This window comes from Otolemur garnettii, unplaced genomic scaffold, assembly GCF_000181295.1.
Source record: "Otolemur garnettii isolate 467f Iridium unplaced genomic scaffold, OtoGar3 scaffold00010, whole genome shotgun sequence".
Lineage (NCBI taxonomy): Eukaryota > Metazoa > Chordata > Mammalia > Primates > Galagidae > Otolemur > Otolemur garnettii.
In genome coordinates this window covers 25,453,605-25,477,857 of record NW_003852405.1, presented here as the reverse complement: position 1 = coordinate 25,477,857, position 24,253 = coordinate 25,453,605, and the positions used below count along the sequence as shown (strand labels likewise).

Sequence of the window (24,253 nt, the reverse complement as noted above, 5' to 3'; positions counted from 1 at the left end):
AAATGAAGTGAGTTCCACGTGTGACAGAGGACTCATTTGTAACTCAGAGGCCCCAGTCTGTATTTCTTGGTGACTCATCAATCTGGCCTCAGCAGACCAATTTCTGTTCCACGCTAGTGAATGGCTGCAGCAGTTTCACTGTGAGCCTTTTGACTATTCCATCTCCCATTAGAGAGAGAAAAAAGCCTTTACCACCACTTGGACGTATCTTCCACCTGCCAGGAAGGTCGTGGTGGCTCACAAGGCAGGCAGAACGAGGATATTAAGATGGATTAAGCTAATTAATCTTACTCTGACAGAGGACTCAAACAACTTTATCCCCCTGTGCGTTTCAATATAGTACCTCAAACTAGGAGTTTCTATTGTCGTTCTTTGTACAATGTGTGTTCCTTTCCCTCAGTGATTACCAATAGATCAAAACAATTTATCTGTGGTCCTAATGATACATTATGACTAGAATAAATATTCTAGCAATTCAGCAATTTCACCTATCCGAGCCATAGTCAGTACATTGCTAGGCAAGTCTGAGTATAAGAGCCTGGCTCCAGTTGATTTACTGGCCAGGTTATGTTTTATTTAATGTTATTTTACACAGTAATAAATTAAACCAACATATATGAATATTTACAGCTTGTATAGTCATGTGGACTTTATTCTCTTTTTCTCTTTTCATTAAGTTAATAAGTACAGGACTTAAAATATTTTGATGGCTTTCTTGATTCCTTTAAAAGCAGACCATTGTTTAATGAATTAAAATCTACTCTTAAGTGTTTTTTTTTTTTTAGTTGGACAAGGACTTAAAAGAGTGAAAATGCAGATAATTTGTAAACTTTAAAGACTTTTTTCCTCTTTACTTTGTCTATAAGGCACAATTTTGGTTACTATTTTGCAAAAAAAAAAAAAAAGATTGTTTAGTTTTTAAGCACAAGTGTTAGTTTACTCCAGAGACGTTAGTGCTTTGTATTTAGAAGATTCATATCTTGATATTATAAATAGAATGATGTTAGTTTTGACACACACATAGAGGAATAATGCCTTAGGTTAGAACTGATACTGATTGTTGTCTTTTTTCTTCAGCAGTTGAGGGGTGATTAGATAAACAGCAACAGTTCACCTTTCTACGTTTAAATCAAATAATAATCTGCTAATCTTCACTTAGTTTCATTTTGAGACGGTCTGGTGTACAGTTGACCAGATATATGTTGTCCAAGTCTTCTTCCATCTTAAAATAAAAGTAAATCATCATGACAGATAAATATTACAATTGTCACTAGTCAGTGATTGAAAATCGTCTTGGTTCTAGAACAGACAACACTGATGATAGTTTTTTAATGGACGCAGGCAATTGTGGACACAGTGGACAACCTTCTGAGACCTGAAGCTTTGGAATCCTGGAAACACATGAATTCTTCTGAACAAGCACACACAGCAACGATGTTACTCGATACATTGGAAGAAGGAGCTTTTGTGCTAGCTGACAATCTCTTAGAACCAACAAGGGTTTCGATGCCCACGGAAAATATTGGTAAGTGAATCTATTGTCAGATTTAATTTTGGTTTAGAAGACAGACGTTAAAGGGAATAGAACGGTTTTCTCTGTGCCAAATTTGTTGTTTGCGATATCATTTTTGTCTTTTAGCAAGAAGAGTATTGATCACACTTACTGAAGCTCATGCAAAAGCCAGGACCTACCCTATGTCTTTTAAAAGTTGGTTTTAAGTCTGGGCAGTGTGGCTCACAACCTGTAATCCTGGCACTCTGGGAGGCTGAGGTGGGAGGGTACCTTGAGATCAGGAGTTTTAGACAAGCCTGAGGGACAGTGAGACACCCTATCTCTACTAAAAATAGAAAAATTAGCAGGGCACGTGGCAGGTGCCTGTAGTTCCAGCTGCTTGGGAGACTGAGGCCCGAGGAATGCTTGAGCCCAGGAGTTTGAGGTGGCAGTGAGCTTAGCTGACTGTGGCCGCTCAGCCTGGGCAACAGAGTGAGACTCTGTCTTTAAAATAATAATAATAGTAATTAATTTAATTAAATAAAAGTTGGTCTTATATTTGTATGGGTTTTAGTTGAAAAATCATTACAGAAAAAGGAGTGCTGAAGTAATAAAAGTGCTTGCTCAGGACCTGTGGCAAATGCTTTCCTGATTCATGTAATATGTTTCTAATGAATTTAAATTACTTTATGGAATGTATTCTTTCAGTCCAATATTCTAGCACACAGAACTTGAGCCAGATGTTTATATTAAACATAACTGCCTTCAGGTAAAAATATGGTCAGGGAACTACGTCCCCCATAAAGGCAGGAACCCCAGGCCTCGTAGTTGGCAAAACAGCTACAGATAGTTTTGAGGCATAACTTAGAATTTAAATGCTACCATTGAGAGGCAGAAATTCAGTTTCGAAATATTTAGTATTAATAGAGTAAAATTTTATAATTAAGGGTGGCTAATTTAGAATTGTTAATTATTGACCAAGGTTGAATTCCGATGAAGTAAGCAATATCCCTTAGTGAAGTCAAAAAGTTTCCCAAGCACAAATGTGTAAACAATCAAAGATCTTCCAGTAAAAACAGCACTAACTTCATTAGGGCAATAGATATTGAATAGATACGTGCCCAAAGATACCATATTGTAACACCTAGTTGTACCTAAGTCATGGAACTTTGTCAGAAATACAGGAAAAGGGATGTATTGAAGAAATGGACATAAATCAAATTAATTCCTGGATTTAAATAGAAGATCGTAAGTTATTTTGCAGAAGTCGATTATTACAAAGAAATAAGCCTTATATTTATAGAATGTGCTGTTATTATATGTCCAAGATATTTTTTATCCCAGTTTGAGACATATTCTGAAAAATTAATATGTCCAGAGTATATCTTTTTAATATCTATATTTTTTTGGCATTTTAAAGAATTAATTTTCTTATAGTTTTTTTTTTTTTTTTTGTGAGACAGCCTTGAGCTGTTCCCCTGGGTAGAGTGCCGTGGCATCACAGCTCACAGCAACCTCCAACTCCTGGGCTCAAGCGAGTCTCCTGCCTCCGCCTCCCAAGTAGCTGGGATCACAGGCCCCCGCCACAAACACCTGGCTATTTTTTGGTTGCAGCCATCATTGTTGTTTGGCGGCCCGGGCTGGATTCTAACCCACCCCCTTAGGTGTGTGTGGCTGGTGCCTCAGCCACTTGAGCCACAGGCACCGAGCCATCTTTTTCCATTTTCAATTAAGTATTATGAATGGCAGTTTTACAGGTATCTCTAAAGTGACACCTGGAATTTACTATATCTGTAGGCTGATTACCCAGGAATTATCAGTATGAAAATCACATTACATATTCTAATGGAGTTGTTTCTTTTGATTTCTAAGATATAAACAATTTTGTGAAAAAAAAAAATGGGGCAGCCCCTGTGACTCAGCTGGTAGGGTGCTGGCCACATATACTGAGGGTGGCGGATTCAAACCCAGCCCCGACCAAACTGCAACAAAAAAATAGCTGGGCGTCATGGTGGGCGCCTGTAGTCTCAACTGCTTGGGAGGCTGAGGCAGGAGAATCACCTAAGCCCAGGAGTTGGGGGTTGCTGTGAGCTGTGACATCACGGTACTCTATGGAGGACAATAAAGTGAGACTCTGTCTCTTAAAAAAAAAGAAAAAAATTATACACGATGTATTATGAGGAAACCATTCACCTTTTTCCTAAGGCTTGTATTGCTCTTTTCAGACAAGAGGATTAAAAAGGCCTATGATTTCTTTATGTCCTTGCCCTCCTGAGGGCATGACTATACTATCTTAGGTTATTGAAACAGATTTTCCTCCTTAGTGATTTCTTCTTGAATCTTTAGTTTAACTTCATAGCGTGATTTACCCTTATAGTACATGATCCCATAAAAGCCATACAATTGGGACAGCACCTGTGGCTCAAAGGAGTAGGGCCCCAGCCCCATGTACCAGAGGTGGTGGGTTCAAACCCAGCCCTGGCCAAAAACTGCAAAAAAAAAAAAAAACAACCATACAATTTTATTTATTATAATGTTATGTCTGATTTAATCCATTTTGAGGTCTAACTTATATGCAACCAAAGCATATTTGATGCATATAATGACAAAAGAACACCCTTGTAATCAGCATGGTCAACATCTGTGTACCTGGGGCGGGTCCTTCAAGCTTCCACGCTGCCGGCCAGTCTCCTCCTGTCCCTGGCCCCAGGTCTGCTTTCTGTCACTGCAATTTTGCTTTTTCTAGACCCTCAGTGGCGTGGGATCCTGCAGGGTCCGGTGCTCTTCTTGATCCTGCTTCCTTTATGCAGAATAATGGTTTTGAGATTTGTCAGCGTAAGTGGGAGCATCCATAGCTTAATTCTTTTTATTGCTGAGTATCATTCCATCCTAAGGATATACCACAATTTGGGCGCCTGTGTGCTTCTTGGACATTTGGGTTATTTCCACGTTGGGCTTCTGTTTTCCCAGGGATGGCACCACATTGAACTCTGCAACTCTGCTGTGTGGAGGTTCTGGCAGCTCTGGGCCCTCCACAGGGCTGAGGTTCCACAGCCCTTTCCTTCTCAGCCATTTTAGTGGTTTGTTGCAGCCCCACATTGTGGATTTATTTTGCCTTCCTGTGATTGCTGAGTAACATTGGCTGATAACTTCGTTTCTTGTATTTATTGGCCATTCATATAACTATTTGTGAAGCGTCTGTTCTTACCTCTTCCCCACTTTGAAGTGGGTTGTCGTCTCCTTAATGAGTTACAAGGATTCTTTATATATTTTTGATATGTCCTTCGTTAAACACATATATATATATTCTGAATATTTTTCCCCCAGAATGTGACTTTTCCTTTTTTCCCTGTCTTGGGAAGAGCAGAAGTTTTCAATTTATATTAAAAATTCCCATTACCTAGCATTAGCATCTGGCTAATCCTATGTGCCGTATTCCAGTCACTACTCCAATATGTTAAAGCAAATCGTAACATACCATTATTACTACTGTAAAAAAACCTAATCTGTATCCCATACTTTTTAAGAAATCCACAATACCATTATCACATTTAAAACTTTTTATAAAAATAAGTTCAATAGATAACAAACATGTGTTCACATTTACTTAGTTCTTGGGAATTTCATGCCTGGTTTGCTTGAACCAGAATACAAACAAGCCCATATAATCCATCCGATTGAAATATCAGTTAAGGGTTTTTTTAATTAAAAGTCATTTCTCCCTGCCTCTTCTTTTAAAAACATTTATTAATATTGTTGCAGAAATCATGTGAGGGATTTGTCCCATCGAATTTCCCAGGTTCTTGATTTGGCCTGTTTTATCCCCAGTTTGTCATTGAACTTCCTTTGGCATGCTGATGATGAGATCTGCAACCTTGATCAAGACAGGTTTAATTTTTTTTTGGCAAGAACTTTATATTGCATCCTATCACAAGGTGCCTAATCTTTGTCTTCCCTTATGATCTTAAGATGACTGCGATGGGTACAGCGTAAGGGTTTGTGGCACACCTCTTGGGTGCGGAACACAACTACAAGAGGGGACTCTACCTAACAAATGCAAACATTGTAAACTAATTATTTGTACCCTCATATTAATCTAAAAAAAGATTGCTTAGGTGATGTACATATATATAATCAGCCTGGTCTACCCATTATAAAATTCTCTTGTATTTATTTTCTTAATGTGTTTAACACCCTGAGTGATTGAGTCCCTTTCTTTAGACTTCTTATATATTGTAACAAAAACCCAGAGTCACCCAAGGCTTTATTCCTCTTCCTGCTGCTCAGCCACTCATCCGGGCGTTGGCTGTGTTTGTTTGCTTTCATCCTGAGTTCTGCTCCACTTCCCTTCTGTCCCGGGACCCCAGCTGATGAAGCACCCCCTACCCCGAGTGCTGCAGACCTCCCAGCAGAGCCCATGGTTTTTCTAGGCTCAGCATGCTGTTCTTTGTCTTTCTTTCTTTTTTTTAATTTCTTTTTTTATTTTTACATATACGTGTGTTTATCAGGTTTCCACTTTTTGCCTTCACAAAATCAAAAAGACTTAAAATTTAACAACAATAACAATTTTAAGATAGGGACTAGAAACAAAAACCTCGTCAAGAACGAATGAAGATAAATACACTCAGAAAAGACATCAGATGCTTGCTGCAATGAAGTATTAAACAATAATAATAGTAATGCAAAGAAAGTAACATTCTCATTGTCAAGCAAGAGTATGTCTATTATAGAATGCTTTGACTCTGAGGTTCAGTATAGAGTCGTCAATGAAATTCTTATTATTTTTTCCTAAAGTCTCAAAAAATAGACAACTAGTGTTTATAAATAAAAATTAAAGATAATTTCAAAAAACAAATCATGCCAAATCTTATAGACAATAGAAAGAGAAGAAAAATACTTCAAAATCATTCTGCTTAATCTGGATACACCTACTATGAAAATTGGAAAAAACATATTATTATAAAGGGGAAATTACAAACAGAATTCACTTTTAAATGCGGGTGCAGGATCCTGTATCCTAAACAACATATTAACAAGTTGAAGTGAAAATTAATGTTTAAGTAATGGACTTTAGTCAAAATCGAATCCAATGTCTGTGAGAATGAGTCACTAGACCCCAGCTGACGGAGATTCCCTGCCTGGAATGCTGCAGGCCTCCCGGCAGAGCCCACGGCTTTTCCTGGGCTCGGCGGCTTTTCCTGGGCTCGGCGTGCAGGGAGATCTGTTACAATTCTGTCTACACCATTGGCTGTGAGTGGGGCTGGCTCTCAATGGCTCTGCTATGAACCGAGTTTATTCAGTATCAGAAAATCTATCGAATAAACCTTATGTTATTTCAGGCCTATAGAGGGTACGGAGAATAGTGCAAACACCTGTGCATCAGTCCCCCGTCTGAGCCATATCTTGTTATTTTACAATTCACTTCAAATATTTTTCGGGGGGGCGAGGAGAAAACCTTAGACATTGTGGAACTGCCCTGGGCTCCTCCTCCTTGATCAAATGAAGAAGGAGATAACTACTATCCTTATTTTATTTTTTAGCATTAATAAGCTTTTTAAAAAATATATGCTATAGGGTTGTAAATGTAATACTCTATTTTAATACTTCTCACATTTTTAACATTATTTCACACTATAAATGTAATTTTCTACTTTTTTCTAAAAACTAGACAAAGGTTTTTCTCTCTTGCTAAGAGTGCACAGTTATTGTTCTATTTTACTGGTGAACATTTTAGTGGCTTTTTTGTTGATGTAAATAAAGCTGCAAATTTTCCTCTGTCTTCTGACTCGTGTGTACCTTTGTAGAAATACATGTGCACACACATCTCTAGAAATAGAACTTTTGAAGGATAGTTTGCCCAACTTTAACTCCACTAAATACCACCAAATTGGTCTCTAACCTTGTTTCACTAATTTACATTCTAGCCAGTAATAGCATTACTATCTTTGCTAACACTTTGTTATTGACATAAATTGTGTCAATCTAATTAGTCTGAATTGATCATATTATTGTTTTAATTTGCAGTTCCCCGATTACTTAATGCTGTTGATTCTTTCTTAATGCGTTTATTACCCATGTTAGCCTTTTCTCCTGTGAATTTGTTGTCTACACCTTTTTCCTATTTGTGTGTGTGTGTGGTGTGGTTTTTGTTTTTTTTTTTTTTGCTTCTCTGTGAATTCTGGGCACTAATTCTTTGAGGATTATATTGTTTACAAGTATTTATCCTGTCTGTGCTTTCTCTTTTTAACTCTTTATAAGGTATCTGTTGTTTTATATAATAATGAGGTCAGATTTTTCAGTCTGTTCAGTATGGTTGGTGATTTTGGTATCTTGTTTAATAGTTTCCTGTGCCAGGTGTGGTAGCTCAGCCTAATCCCAGCACTCTGGGAGGCTGAAATGGGTGGATTGCTTGAACTCAGGAGTCTGAGACCAGCCTGAGCAAGAGCCCCCTCTCTACTAAAAATAGAAAAACTAGCCAGGCATCATGGCAGGTGTCTTTAGTCCCATTTACTAAAGGGAGGCTGAGGCAGGAGGACAAGTTGAGCCCCCAGAGATTGCGGTTGCTGTGAGCTATGATGTCGCAGCACTCTACCCAGGCCAACAGAGTTAGACTGTCTCAAAAAAAAAAAAAGAAAAAGAAAAAAGAATTTTCCTTTTGGCTTTCTGCTTATGAGAATTTTCTCTACATTGAGTTTATAGGGATCTTACACTTTCCTTAGAAACAATAAGGCTTTGCCTTTTTACTATTTGTATCTTTAATCCACCTGAACTTTATTTTTGATTATGATATTATCATCTGTGGGAGGCAGCTAATTTGATTTTTTTTCCCGTATGAGTGAACAGTTCTTGGTGTGCTTCGAGTGTATAAGCCATTCCTCTCCTTAATGCCTGGCAATTCTCGTCTGCGTGGAGGGTTGTCTGTTACTTGCTGCTTTGGGTTTTGTCAGTTGTGTCACTTCTGTTGCATCTCTCAAGCTTGCCTGGGCTGCTTTTTGGCACATCTCTTCTATATGAATTTTTAAATCAGTGTGCCAAGTTGCAGACAAAAATGTTGTTGGGATTTGTATTAGAATTAGACTGAGTTTATAGATTGATTTGTGAAAAAAATGCCAGCTCAGTCAGTTGATATCATTAAATATAATTATATTATATAATTACGTAGTTCTCCATTTGGTCTTAGATCTTCTTAGAAAATTATGTATTTTTCCCTTTTAGTGCATTGTACTTTAAAAAAATTAATTCCTAGGTAACGTACACTTCTTGCTTTTAATAAGTAGTATCACTTTTTTTTTTTTTTTTTTGCAGTTTTTGGTTGGGGCCGGATTTGAACCCGCCACCTCCTATAGATGGGGCTGGTGCCCTACTCCTTGAGCCACAGGCGCCACCCTGTATCACTTAGTAAATTATGTATTCTAATAGTTTTGTTGCTTGGTGTATAGAAACAACTGAATTTGCTGATAGCAGCTTTGCTAAATTCTTACTCCTTCTGGTAGGCTTATCTGTAGAGCCCCTCTGATTATCGTGTGCACATGTTTGCTGTGAATAATAACGGTTTGTTTTTTCTTTGCAATCTTTATACCTTTTATTTGTTTTTCTTGAATTCCCGCGTTAGCTAGGTCCTCTGGTGTAATACAGCACTTAACAAAACCTGTGATAGAATAGTGTTTGAATAAGCAGTATTTATCTGTAACAAAACCTTTCTCTGGTCAACTTATTTTCCTTTTACTCCTTATATTTTACAAAGTTTTTTTTTTTTTTAACAGTAAATGAGTGTTGAAATTTATTAAATTCTTTAATTTCTTAATTTGGTAAATTATATTTTATGAAGTATTAATTTCTATACGCTTTTTTGAGTTAAACTTAATTTGTTCAGGACATTAAAATGTATATTTATTAAAGTTTTCTAACATTATTTAAATGAGTGGAAATATTCTATACTTTCTTGCCTTGTGCTGTCTTATGCATTATTATACAAATCTTATAAAATGAGGTGAAACTTTTTGAAAATCCAGTATATACTTAACCGTCAGTTGGTTTTGTCTAGTGGTTGTAAACTATTAGGGCTTCTCTATTTCTTTCAGTTGGCTTTATTGTTTAGGAGAATTTTTACTTTTTCTGTTTATATACTGATTGATGAAAATTTATTTATTGGTTTAAAGTTGATTATTACATTCTCTTACGGCTTAAAAAATATCTACTTGTTACTTTAAGAATAAAAGGTTTTTTCTTATGAACATTATATTTTAAACTCTAATGTTTAAATATCTGTTGAATGAAATTAACTCTTGGTAAATGTATACCTGTATTTGGGATATTTTATGAAAACTCAAAATATTTTCTTCTTTGACCCTCTCTTCTGTCTTAAGGGTAATTAATAATAATTGATATTGTCTTTCAATATGAGAAAGAATCTGTTACTTTTGTCACTCTGTCTTCCTCTTCAGCCCTGCCCCACACATGGAGTCTGACATGAGGCAAGCAGGTTATCCTCCTACCCACCTGCGTAATCTTTCCAAACATTTATCAATAAAATAAGTACCTCAACTGTAGTAGAATTTCAGGAGTTACATGACTCTTGCTACAAATGTATTTCAGGAATTTGACATGTGGTTTATTTGCATACAAAAATTTCCAAATGTGGGCGCCGCCTGTGCTCAGTGGGTAGGGCGCCAGCCCCATATACTGAGGGTGGCAGGTTCAAGCCCAGCCCCGGCCAAACTGCAACAAAAAATAGCCAGGCGTTGTGGCCGGGGCCTGTAGTCCCAGGTACTCAGGAGAATCTCCTAAGCCCAGGAGTTGGAGATGCTGTGTGCTGTGACACCACGGCACTCTACCAAGAGCGGTAAAGTGAGACTCTATCTCTTAAAAAAAAAAAAAAATCCAAATGTTGTGTGTTTATATTTATAGCTATATCTGTATGCATTTCACAAAAGTTGTGGAAGAGTTAAAAAAACTCACATTTGGTTATTGTACAGCTACTATTCAATGGTATTAGCCCGTTTATGGGGGGGAGATGTGGGTGAATGCATCGTATCTCTGTATGAGAATGTGTATGTACAAACTTAGGTACTTAGATGTACATAGCTGTGCAGTGATATAGATATTAGAGAGGGGGAAATGCAGAGAAAAATGTGGATTATGTTTTTAAATTGTTTTTAAGAGTGTTACTTTTAAAATTCAAATATCTGAAATTAATAAATATTTTATGTAATTCCTCAGATTTCATCAATAAAATCACGTATTTTAACTGTTAATATAAAACAACTAACTTTTGTAGAAATAATAGTCCTTTTCCTTGCTTTTAAAAATCTAAATCAATAATGATCTAAAACATTGCAGTCTTTATCAGAATTGTCAGTAGACAGTAAACATTTATAATGACAGTGGTTCCTATTAATCATATTTCTAAAAGTTAAACACCCTTGGCCTTGTTGGTCAGGTAATGCTCTCAGTGCTGTGCATTTACTTGTTTTCCTTACGTCTTTCTCACTTTGGCTACTTGGTTTGAATTTTTAAAGTTTGGATTAGACTGCAGGCATTGTCAGACTTTTCCTAGAGAGTTCCAGTAGTTTGTGTATTAGGCTTTGCAGACCATGGGGTCCTTTTGCAAATACTTAACTGGATATCTGCCTATAGCGATAAAACTGCTGTCCACAGTGTGCAAATGATGAGCATCGCTGTGTGCCAATAAACTTTATTTGCCCAAACAGGTCGCAGGCCAGATTTGGGAACAAGTTTTATTTTGCCCAACTTAAGTACATAAAGACTGGTGGTAACTAGTGAGAGTTAATGGGAAGTTTTAACAAGATGACAGACATTTTGTAAACATAAATATTTTGTGCTGGTCTCACTACTTTGTAGAAAAGATCTGTTATTGCACACTTGACCTATATGATTTTTCATATTAAAATGGATCATTCTTAGAAATAGACTCGGTGAAAGCATACAAATTCGCCATATTTTGCCAGGTATAATGCCCTCACGTGTATACTGCGTGCTAGTGTTTTTGGCCCAAACTTTCAGGGAAAAGACTTATTTTAATTTTTTAATTCAAATTTTCATTTGTTTATAGTTAGGTACTTATTTTGTCTATTATACGGAAATTTTAGGATTTTTTTTTGACATAGCAAAAGCAATTTTATGTAACTAAAATTACCAAGTACAAGAATAGGTACAAGGTATGTGGGAATTTCCGATAGTTTTTTGTGACAGTATCAGCTAGATTGCCGGCTCTCACCTCAAATGTACAAAGAAAAATACATCACCCTTCGTCGTCTGAAAATGCTTTTGTGTCAAGTTCAGTGTAAGTTCAGCAAAACTGATAACTGTATTTGGGGGTATTATTTTGCATAGGGATATCATTATTGCTTTCTAGAGTTAAACTTTAAGCATAAACATAAATGCAAGAATTAAAAACATTTATCTAGATAAGAAATTATCTTTTCCCTCAAAACTTCGGCCAAAAAACTATTCATTATACATGTAAACAGCAAAATACGGTACACATCCATCTTTAGTTTTACTGGTGCCAAGTAATGGTCACTCAACAGTGACCACCCAACAGAACATAAATGGCCAGAAAAAATAAATCATTTTGAAATACTTCTGTTGACCTTCATGATTTCTGTAAAAGCCTGAAATTTTCTCTTGACCTTCATGATTTCTGTAAAAGCCTGAAAGTTGCATACTACAAATTCATTCACTGTTCATACTCAGAGGCTAAAGTTTACAATCGGTTCATGAGCAGCATTAAAATATGAAAAAAATGTTAAAATAGTCATACAAAATATTTTGGAGAAGCCTAGGTTTAGGCCTCTTGGAGTGATTGAGCTTTTGTTCGTGATTTTATTGAAATCTAACAGTAAGACTTTGTAAGTAAACACAAGGAAAACAGTATTTGCATATAGTTATCATTTGCCTCTTTGTAGTTTTAAATTTAAACAATGCCCATTTTTTCCCCCTCCTCTTTGCCCTTTATCTCATCCAGTTCTGGAAGTTGCAGTACTCAGTACAGAGGGCCAGGTCCAGGATTTTAAATTTCCTCTGGGTATCAAAGGAGCAGGCAGTTCAATCCAACTTTCTGCAAATACTGTCAAACAGAACAGCAGGAATGGTAAGTTGGAGGTCTTCTAAAAATTGAAGAGTTTTTATTGTTGTTGTTCAGTTAAACCTATTAATTCCAAAATGCTGAATCTTTGATTCTAATATAACAAAAATGGGTTAATATTTTAAAGCAGATATAAAATAATGCCATACTCTTTCCCAGGAAACTTTAAATAGAGATTCCAGTCTGGCCTTGATGGCTCACACCTGTAATCCTTGCACTCTGGGAGGCCCAGATGGATTGCTAAGCTCAAGAGTTTGAGACTAGCCTGAGCAAGAGCAAGACCCCACCTTTACTAAAAGTAGAAAAATTAGCTGGCCATTGTGGTAGCCACCTGTAGTCCCAGCCACTGGGGAAGCTGAGTCAAGAGGATCACACGAGCCCAAGAGTTTGAGGTTACTATGAGCTGTGATCACGCCAGGGCACTCTACCCAGGGTGACAGAGTGAGACTCTGTCTCAAAAAAGTTCTTTAGGGATTTTGTCACTTTCTTCTAATTTCATTGGATCTTACTTTCTTCATAAGCATATTTCCTGTAAGTCCTAGTAACTATTTTTACCCTCCTAGGGCTGGCAAAGTTAGTGTTCATCATTTACCGGAGTCTGGGACAGTTCCTTAGTACAGAAAACGCAACCATCAAACTGGGTGCGGACTTCATAGGGCGCAACAGCACCATCGCCGTGAATTCACACGTCATTTCGGTTTCAATCAACAAGGAGTCCAGCCGAGTGTACCTGACTGATCCTGTGCTTTTTACCCTCCCGCACATAGATGTGAGTTAATGTATGCTAATGAAGTCGGAGAGGGTTATAAAACCAGAGGGGAAGGACAGCAAAACTGACACAATGAGGATGGGGAGGGAGGAAAGACAAGACCTTTCCATTTGAAATTTAAATGTTGGGCTAGGTCAGAGACACAAGTTTATTTAAGTCTGTGAACATAAAATTAAATGAGCCTGGTTCAGTGATTATTAGAACTTAAGTGTATTCTTAATGAAAGCTAATTCAGTAATCAACAGGAAAATGTAAATGACTCTAATTTGTTTTCAAATTGAAAGTTAACTCTTACCTTAGCGGTGGGAGAGCTAAGAGTACTAACTCTTAGGATTCTTTCTTTTTAGTGTGGCCGATTATTTTTTTCCAGATTAGTTTTAATGACCATATTTGACATCATGGGTATGGAGCTTTGTGCTTAAAAAACATAGGATTTCAGGATGTAATTCCTTTGTGTGCTTTAGAATGCAAGTTGGCATTTAGTAACTAGACTGTGCTAGCAGATTATCTGCAGAGTTTTTGCTGTTATAAGTGAAGTGAATAAGTACCCACAGATAATGAAGCGGATCTCTAGAACTGGCAATGGAAAATATATTTATGTACTTATATTTGCTTCAGTTGATTTCGCTCTTAAGAGCTTTGATATACTAACTACTCGATTCAGGAATTGTCTCTGTGTCATTTAGAACCAACCAAAAAATGGGCCCAAAATAGAAAATGTGTTTTTAAGATACTTTAGTCCATATAAAATTTCCTCAGGAAAAATTTGTGGCTCTAATCTTATCAGAAAGGGGAAAAAAATGATTCTAAATGAACATACCATCAATATGTAAAATCCTAAGATGGAAATTCTAATTGTGTCAAACGAGTCTTTGGTAGTCGAGAGCACACTTCAGCGTGTTTCGGACTATAAAGCCCCGTGAAGCTGGATGTCTGCTTTGTAGAACATAGTCCACAGTTTTGCTGATGAAAAACTTTATAGTCCGAAACATGCAAAGTTTAATCTAAATTACCTTTTACACATATTAAACAATTGCTATTGCCATCTCAGAGTATAAAATCCTAATTTTATCTTGTCATTTTATTTCCCAGCCTGACAATTATTTCAACGCAAACTGCTCCTTCTGGAACTACTCAGAGAGAACTATGATGGGATATTGGTCTACCCAGGGCTGCAAGCTGGTTGACACTAATAAAACCCGTACTACGTGTGCATGCAGCCACCTAACCAATTTTGCTATTCTCATGGCCCGCAGGGAAATTGTAGTAAGTATTTGTACTTCTAATTAGTAGCAGAGAGAAACCTCAGAGATTCAAAACAGCTTGTGTAATAGTCTCATCTTTGGGTGCTTGTCGTAACTGAAAAGCAAACAAAGTAATGTGGATTTCTAATTGTTTCTACGCTGCCCGTGTATTTCAGGAAGTCTTGGCGCTGTGTTATTGTTGCTTCTCAAAATCATGTGCTTCAGTATCACTTTACAAACAGGTCCTGAATGTTTCTTGTTTGGGCAGGTGTTTGGCAGAGGCAGGCGGGGGTTTCACAAGTGCACTGCACTAGGTCGCGTAGAGGAGACACAGGCTACATTTTCACAGGCCCTTCCCATCACCAGGGTTCAAATCGATTTTTGCAACTTTCACTTGAAGTTTCGTAATCACTTTGCACACTGGGCAAAGCTGAAGAATTTGTAAAGTCAAAAATGGTTCTGGAATGAATACGTCTTAGCATTTCTTCTTGTGATTAAGAAAATGATTGCCAGAAGATAAAAGAATATTTTTAAAATACAGCATGAAAACTCTGAGATCTTATGTTTGTAAACATATAGAAACCCAAGGTGGAAATGGAGGTTTAAAATCTGGTGTATGTATTAGCCTAGACAATCATTCAAAGATCAGTTATTTTTAGTCATAACCAATTATTCTTTATTCTCTGACATAAATATTTTTCTTATATTTATGTAGTTAATTCAGTCATTTTCAAATGATTGGGCTCTTACGTGGTTTTCTAGGTAGACTCCTCTCACAGATCGTGAAAGTCAGTAAGATAATGCTGGACTTCATTGTAGGATCCCAGTTTCTTTTTAGTATTAAGCCCTATTTGAGTACACATGAACATTATTCCCCAGAGAGTTGAGTGTTAAGAAGGTGAACTGTACCCATGAAAGCCGCCCTCCCTCTAGCTGCGGCAGTGCAGGGATGCTGACGGGCCTCTCTCCTTTTCCTTTCAGTACAAAGACGGAGTCCACGAGTTGCTTCTCACAGTCATCACCTGGGTGGGAATCGTCATCTCCCTGGTTTGTCTGGCCATCTGCATCTTCACCTTCTGCTTTTTCCGTGGTCTGCAGAGCGACCGTAACACAATTCACAAGAACCTTTGTATCAACCTTTTCATTGCTGAATTTATTTTCCTAATAGGGATCGATAAGACAAAATACACAGTAAGTGCCTGTTAATGTTATTGACCTTGGATCACTGAAGATTATTTCAGTAGGTGGGACACTCCATATGGTACTGATACCCATGTTTGACCTTGTCACTTGATATAATTGCTACGGAGATGTTGAAAGATAATTTGTAATAAATTCAAAGATGTCTTGTTAAATTACAAATTATTGTATATTTAGGTACAGTTACATTTTTGTGGGTCTTTATTAAGACATGTAATTTGAATAGAAGAGTGCTGGGGATACTGCAATGTAAGGGACCTGTTTTAAAAATTCTTACTTTGCTTACATAGTCACTCTGATCAGCAATCCCTTCTTCATAATTAGAACAATTTATTTATTATGAGGTTTCAACATCAGAAACAGAACTTAATCAGTTAATGCTTCACCCCATAGTCACCTGTGCTGGTATGAATTTATGAATGTACCAGATACGACAGGAAAACAGTCCTATGTGGTGAAAGCCACGTTTGTTTGTTTGTTTGCCATTATGGCAAAGTTTTAAAATTCTATTACAGAAAAAGTCGGAATAATACATTTGCAACAACTCTTCTACAGACTTGGGAAGCAAATCATCTACAGTTAGGATATCCAGATTTGATGATGGGTCATCTGAGAAGAGAAATTTATGATACATTTTCTTACTTGATATTTAATTTCCCTAAAAATAGTAGTGTCCTTACAATGATGACGCCTTCACACTTGGCATGCCATTTTCACATTTGGCAGGGTTTTTTAATTCGTTTCTGTTTATGACAAAAACATTTTGAGGATGCAGAGTTGACTCTGAGTAACGCATTTTTAAAAAACAATAGTGCTTTTCGTTGGTGACTGTTTTAGCACTTTGGAGCGAGCCGTTTGTCTCCAAGGCTTTCTTCCGTGTTTCTGTTCCTTTCCCGTCCAGATCGCATGCCCCATATTTGCGGGACTTCTCCACTTTTTCTTTTTGGCGGCTTTTGCCTGGATGTGCCTTGAAGGCGTGCAGCTCTATCTAATGTTAGTTGAAGTTTTTGAAAGTGAATATTCGAGGAAGAAATACTACTACGTTGCTGGCTACTTGTTTCCTGCCACGGTGGTTGGAGTTTCAGCTGCTATTGACTACAAGAGCTACGGAACCCAGAAAGCGTGAGTAATTGCAAGCGACCTGAGTGTTTTTCAAGTGAATAATTTTTTAAAGCCTGTTAGCTGTCAGTGAGGGTCCCTGACAGATTAAAATAGCATCTGAAAGCTTTATTGGTAGGAGAATGGGCATGCCGTGCACAAATTACAATCAAGTCTCTTGTAATTTTCCAGGTTCAGAGGATTTGTGCTCGGGCAAGGCAGATTCTAAATTATGGACTTTCTTTATAACACAAAAGATTGACCTGAAACAAATTGAAAAAGTAAATAACTTTTTGGCCTTAGAAAGATATTAAGTAAAAATTCTTCTGCACTTAAAGCATCTGACACGTTTAACTGCCCAGTTGTGAGCTAATGCTTCATTAGTTCCCTTTGTGCAGCCGGCCCCCCAGCTAACTCTCATTCTGAACTGTGACCGTGGCACATTCCGCCCCGTGTGTTTTACTTTGATAATATTTTATCAGGCAGTTTGAAAGGATTAAAATGAGTCACTGTCTTTCATTTATAACAATATAGATATTTATGGAAAGTGGAGGAAGGTAGACATGCCTGTGTTTGTAACTAAGAATTTTATTTGCTAGAGGCATGAGTTTACCTTCCAATTCTGTTTATTTTTCTTTTCCTTTGATAAAATTAGTGATATGAAGATTCTTTGGACTAAAGGAAGCTTTTTAACTGTACAGATGATGAAAGACAAATGAAAGGAATTCAGTAGGGATTCAATGTTATATGAAACTGACCCACTGAGTGAAATCTGTCTTAATAAGTCTGTGCATCATTTACTCTAATGTTGATTTTTTTTTTTCCTGGTATTTATCTTCTCCTAGCGGAGGTATTATATTTATGCTACACTGTTTTGCAACAAATGTAACTTCTGAATAGGTGTTTACTTCTATTTTTTTTGGCCCTTTATGTTCCACAGGGCTAAGCATTTTAACTCAGAAAGATCCGAAGAGCAAATTTTAGTGCTTACGTGTAGAATTTTAAAATGATGAGACAATTTGGAATATTGAGCTTCCAGTCTTTCTTAGGAAAGTCAGTGGCCTTAAGAATTTAGGGATGGCCGTGGTCTTTATTGTTTCTCCAAGCAAGCATGATTTTAGAGGCTTTTATCAAATATAAAACAAGCAGGTTGAAGTAAATAAGTCACTATTCCTTTGTTAAGCCTGAGCCAACTCAGAATTATTAGAATTGTTCTTCCCTATGATAAGTGAATTTTGAAAGGCAGTTGTAGAGATAGGTTTGTTTGCTGGATGTTTGAAGTTCTTGTTTTTCTTTGTGATGTTGAGGACCCATTAAAGCTCCTAATGCATTTTCTTTTCTTTTCCTGTTAGTTGCTGGCTTCATGTCGATAACTATTTTATATGGAGTTTCATCGGACCTGTTACTTTCATTATTCTGGTAAGAAGAGAATGTTCCCTTCCTTTCTGCCTTGGTTTTTTGGCAGTGCTTTTCAAACAAGGATAATTTGTTTTGTTACTATTTACCTATGTGGTCAAAGATTTATAAACATAGTCTGTCCTCAGAACAATTCAGTGAATTGTTTCAGAAAAGTGAAAGAATCTTACCTTCATTTTTTCTGTTTTAAGTTCCACTTAGTAATTTATTACTTTGAAATCAATCTCTACCCCTAAATACTTGCTAGGGCATAAAAAGTTGTTTATGCTTAGATTAATTAATGAATACGAAATCGACTTTAAACTCATTAGAAATGAAATTAGTTTCCTAAGACTTAAGATACCAAATAAAAATAATTGGTTTTTAAGAAATACCCTTTTAAAATGAATTTGATAGAAGTTAAGAATAGTGATGTTGAGGTATTTTTAAACTTTTTATATTACCTTTGGTCATATTTGAAATGTTGAGATAAAAAGAGTGTAGCTAACGTATCTGGATTACAGTGTTAAAACTTCATTTAGTGAAAGTACCGGGCTGATGGAAATGGGTGTTATTGACCAGGTTTATACGATTGAAAAGGAAACATAAACAAGTTTAATATTACCTATGTCTTCTTAGTCCAATTTTAAATATTTTTTTCTTAATTTGTTTTTCAAACGGTGACACAAACAAGCCCCTTTGGATATTTTTACGGTTAACAAATGTTTCATGAAAATAGAAGTTTTGAGTAGCGGAAGGAAACTTAAAATGACTTCACATGTCTGCATGTTGGCCATTAAAATTGTTTCACACAATTACTTACACAAAGCAAAATAAAAATTTGAGAGGAATGCCTGAGTGAATCACACCAGTAAGACATTCTCAAGTATTCTAGGAAAGCGGATTTCTCCTTAGAATTACCCAGTGCAGGTGATTGGCCCACTTTCTGCTCTTGGTGTTCCTGTGCTAACACATCCTAAGCTTGGCCACAGTTTAATGACCAGCAGCCGACATCAGGAGGCCTCTGCTTAAACACACAGCCTGCTTTTTGCCCTCAAGGCCTTGGTCAAACACACTTACCCTTTGAAACATACGAAGACCACGTGAGGGATGTTTGGTCTATGAAAACATCATGTATTTGCCTCTCTTATACTAAAGTCTTCCAAGAAGAGACATTTTATGACATTGTCCATTTACAGTAAGAGCCCACCATTATTTATTACTCTTGTCATTTTTGTCCTGTCCCTAATCCTGTAGGCAGAGATGTGACAGGCTTTTTGGACCGGTATTCCCAACTTAAAAACAAACAGAAAACCCCAGCAGGTAGCAATCTCCGTACACATCTTCTTGGAATTCTTCTCCCTGTCCTGGCTTTGCCCTCCAGTCATCGCAGCTAGAGAGGGACTAAGCATGATGTAGGAATACAGAACACGCTCTTTCAAAACACCACCTGACCCACACTGAGTGATGGTGGCACACTGTGTGTGTGTTGAAAACACATTTACCTACATACATCCGTCTGGTGATGTAAGACATTTAAAACCCAATTTAGACGCAAATGTGAATAATATAAATTACATTGTACTCTGTCCTTTTAAGGAATATTCTTACAGCAAAAGGTAATACTAATATTACTAGAAAGTACAGCTTTGCGTTTCCAGCTTCTCTGAATTGAATCTGTTTGACTTCGTTGTACTAAATGGGTGTATGTTTTAAAATAATAATCGATAAAAATACTATGCTAAGGAAGATAAAGCTCCCTCCCCCTGCATTTCTATAGACTGTCTTGCCTACAGGCACTGGAGTTATCATATCTATGAGGAAAGTGCTGCTAAGTAATGAGCAGTGGGAAACCATTAGTATGCCTGAAATGGTTTAATGAAAGCTTGGATCATGACACGTCAGGAGCTGTTCTTATCATTTGGACAGCTCCATCTGCATCGTTAATAATTAATTCAGTTCAGTGAGAGTTCAGCTCACACACACTCAGTGAGAAGTCTTCTTCAGAGAACACCTCCCTGGCTGCTAGTCCCAGGGAGAAATCGGTTTCTGCTTGGCTAACAGCAAAGATCTGGAGATACAAGTACAGTTTTAGAGTTGCATTTGCCAGGTAGCCAAAGCTCCAGGGAGGACAGAAAGGGTCAGAACATGTGCAGTTCAGCTAGGTTACTTCAGAGTGATGTTTCTGTTCTTCTGTCTTATCATATCCATGTCAGCATTGCAAGCTGTGGGATGAATTTTAAGCTGCTAAGCTTAGACGGATGTGATTCAATTGGGCAGGCTGATGGCTATGAAACAAACTGTACGCTCCTGTAATCCGTGGTACCTTTCTCTTTCTCTCTTTTTTTAAACCTCTCTGTATTTTTATGTTCATCAATATGGATGAAGTTTAGCTGTGGCATATTATTAAGCAGAGGTGAATTTCATCAGCAAATTATACTGTCAGATTATTATAAATAGTAATTTGTGAAATGATTATTTGGGGGTAGGGAAAGCAGTTACATTTGTCGGGGTGGCGGAGAAGGAATCCCCCGTTTGGTGCTCTTACAATTTATAGCTGAACAGGAATTGTTTTTTTTTTTTCTGAATTTGCTCTCACCCCTCCACAAAGAATGCTGTCAGGAGATAGCTCTCTGTCTGCTTGTACACACACCTTTGCACACATGTGTATGTCTGGAGCAGAGTTAAAAATCTGATTAATTCCTGAATGAGTTGCTTCAGCTCCAAAGTTAATATCAGCATGGGCATTGAAGCTGGTGGGTTGCCATACATGCGTAACACAAAGCTGGAAGTGTCCCCTTACGAGTGGCTTCCGTGTGAATGATTGACTACGCGCACACACCAGATTTTGACGCATCTTCACGTATATCGCTCTGACTCTGCTTTTTTCCTTTTGCACCAATGCATAGAGCTTTCAAAATATTTCAGAATATTATGTTTGAACTTAATAGTTATGTGGGAGAGAAAAAAATGAACAAGGGGGGCAAAGTGGCTGCCCTGGAATTCAAGGAAGAGAAGCAGCATTTGGATGGTGGAGACTTTCTCCCTGTCCCTCCCTCCCTCTCTCTCTCTCTCTCTCTCTCTCTCTCTGCCTGGCTTCCAGTGAGAAATAGGGAAACACCATGATTGAGGGCTATGATGTCTTTCACTCTTTGAAACGCATACTAGATGCAAGAAAACTGTGAATAAGTAAAAATAGGAAAGAGAAAGAGATCACTTCTTATAACCAGGAGAAAAAAAGAAACACAAAAGTTGGAAAGTAACATTTATGTCAAGAGAAAAAAATGCAAAGAAAGAGACTCCGATTTGCTGCCAGTAGTTCATATTTGCAGCCAAACTTTTTGGTCTTAAAGTGACTATAGATTTTATCAAAGATGTTTTTATTTGCCTCTCTATTTCTTGTTCTGATTCCCACAGTTGTATTTTAAGAAAACAAGACTGGGAAGGGGAAATCTATTGAAATATTTTACCCTACAAAATCATAATTGTCAGAGTGTTATTAGCTCTAGAAAACAGATTACAGCAAACAGTAGTTATTCTCGGAAACTAAAATTCAGCTTTACATTTTTTGAACATGGAGAAAATAAGAGAACTGTAACTCCATAGTTTTGAAAATATGTGCTTCAGCGTATGTTCTGTTTAATTTCAGAAAATTTCACTGTCACATAGATTGGCAGGAACATACATTTTTCAGTATCTGAATGATATAAATATCTTTCCATTTCTGGAATAAAACTGGTAACTAGTAAGCATTTGTGAAATTTTTAATTTTTTAATGAGTTGGAGAAAAGAAAAACCTTGTATTTATCATTTTTGCTATCTTATATTGTGATTCAGAATTTATCCTGCATGCTTTTCATAATTACTTTGTCTTGAAATGATGGCATTTTGTCCTATTGAATATACCACTGCCTCATTATTTATACGCCATCGAGTCAGATTTCAGAATTTAAGTTAGTATTGGATTTAACGATAAATTTCTTGACTGTCTGAATATTAGTGGATATAAGTTTTATTTTCAGTCTTTTCGAATCGGAGAATGTATACTTATAAAATAGAATTCGAGTACAAAAATTATTCTATACTTTCATGAATATTTTTCCAATAATTTTAGTTATCTTTAAAGAGCCTCACTTTTGGCCAGTGTGGGGAGGGGGTTCCTGCCTATAATTCAGCACTCTTGGAGGCCCAGGCAGGTGGATACCTTGAGCTCAGTAGTTCAAGACCAGCCTGAGCCAGTGAGACCCCCCATCTCTACTAAAGGTAGAAAAAATAGTGGGGCGTGTGGTGGCTGGAGCCTGAAATCCCAGCTACTCGAGAGGCTGAAGCAGGAAGAGGACTTGAAGCTAGGAGTTTTAAGGTTGTTGTGAGCTGGGCTAATTGCCAGGGCACTCTAGCCAGGGTAACAGAGTAATGTCCAAAAAAGGGAGAGAGTGACTCACTTTTAAGTCTTTTGAACACATTTGCTTTTAAGTATATTCAAAAGAACAGCTTTATAAAATTGTATACTTATTTGTTCTTGGGTGTGATGAGTTTGTGTGAGAGAATCACTAACACAGTTTGGAGAAAACACAACTCAGTGCTGTTAGTCACTCAGCTTCTCTCCTGGCAGTGGGAGTGGGGGCATTTTTGCCATTTGCTGATTGTGGGATGATACTGTTTACAAAGGAAATGGAGAATTAGTTAATCCTGGCAAGTCCATCAAGCAGAAGTCATTTGAAGAGTCTGCCTGTTACGGTACTTAGGATTTCTTTGAGGCATTCCTTCATTTTCTAATTTATCTTCATTTATTGTCTCTGATTGACTTTTATGTTGCATTACTTTTTACAGAAATGGAACCTTTCAGATTCAGGACTAGTAAATCTTTGTTTTTATTAGAAGACTTCTAATTTTCTTACCCCAAATAAACTAGTTAATGTTTCTTGGAAAGACTGAGCTGTGGAGCCAGAACACAGTATATTGAATCTCGGCACCACTATTAAATGGTCACTATGTAATCTCTGGCGAGAGGGAACCTCTCAGTAATTTGTAAAATAGGTCTACAGATACTTCCTGCTACCTCCTGAGTGGGATGATAGCTGTTGTTTTACCCTGTAATTATCTATATTATGAGTTTATCATGTTTGTAACTAGAAAGATACACCAAACACATATATAATGTTAAAAACTTGAGTTAAGTGAGGGAGACAAAAGGGGAAATGCATTGAATAGTCTATTTTTTAAGAATTAAATGAGATAATCTCATTTAATTTGCTGTGGCACATTCAACTATGTTACTCTGATGTCTTAACTAGAAGAAACGGCTTTATCCTATTTAAGCTTTCATTGTATTTCTATGTAAGAAGCTTCATTTGATCTTGATTGTATTGGAAAATTTTAACTGATTTTTTTATGGAAAAATGTTCGTTTTTGCCCACCTCCAGAGTTTAGTGTTGACCACCCATTCTTTTCCTAGCCTGACCTTAGGTGTCCACATGTTTCCACATTCACGCTCTGTACTTCCCTGATAATGTTACACATTGTAGGAGATAATCAATAGCTGCTTTCCTTCCTGGAATGTACTGTTACTTCTACTATTTTGTTGTGGAGTGGATGAGGGAATAATTAATGCAGGTATGCTTAAAAAAATAATTAACCCTGAACTGTGGTCCTATACACTTCAGGAAATTGGCTGAGAAAAGAAGAGGAAAAAAAAAAAACCCGCAAGATTAAATTCAGATGTTTCGAATGAAAGAAGAAATAAATGTTATCAGGATGTTTAGAAAGAAGGGCAGAAAGATTTACAGAGTTTGCCTCTGAATTTGTAAAGCAGCCACCCTACCCACACATTGTAGAGGCAGAGTGTAGGCCCCGTCCTCCCACCCACACTACCCACCTGTTGTAGAGGCAGAGTGTAGGCCCCGTCCTCCCACCCTACCCACCTGTTGTAGAGGCAGAGTGTAGGCCCC

At 37.2% G+C, this 24,253-nt stretch overlaps 1 protein-coding gene across 7 annotated transcripts in view; it reads left to right on the top strand.

The window, feature by feature from the left end:
• ADGRL2 (adhesion G protein-coupled receptor L2) overlaps positions 1–24,253 on the top strand; it is a 206,000-nt gene that overhangs the window by 166,348 nt on the left and 15,399 nt on the right. For all 7 annotated transcript variants that reach the window (XM_012801732.2, XM_023509921.1, XM_023509920.1 and 4 more), the window contains 7 exons: positions 1,342–1,525; positions 12,480–12,605; positions 13,163–13,368; positions 14,461–14,634; positions 15,594–15,803; positions 16,714–16,934; positions 18,263–18,329. In XM_012801732.2, coding sequence (XP_012657186.1) covers positions 1,342–1,525; positions 12,480–12,605; positions 13,163–13,368; positions 14,461–14,634; positions 15,594–15,803; positions 16,714–16,934; positions 18,263–18,329 — 1,188 coding nt within the window. The remainder of the gene's footprint in view (positions 1–1,341; positions 1,526–12,479; positions 12,606–13,162; positions 13,369–14,460; positions 14,635–15,593; positions 15,804–16,713; positions 16,935–18,262; positions 18,330–24,253) is intronic.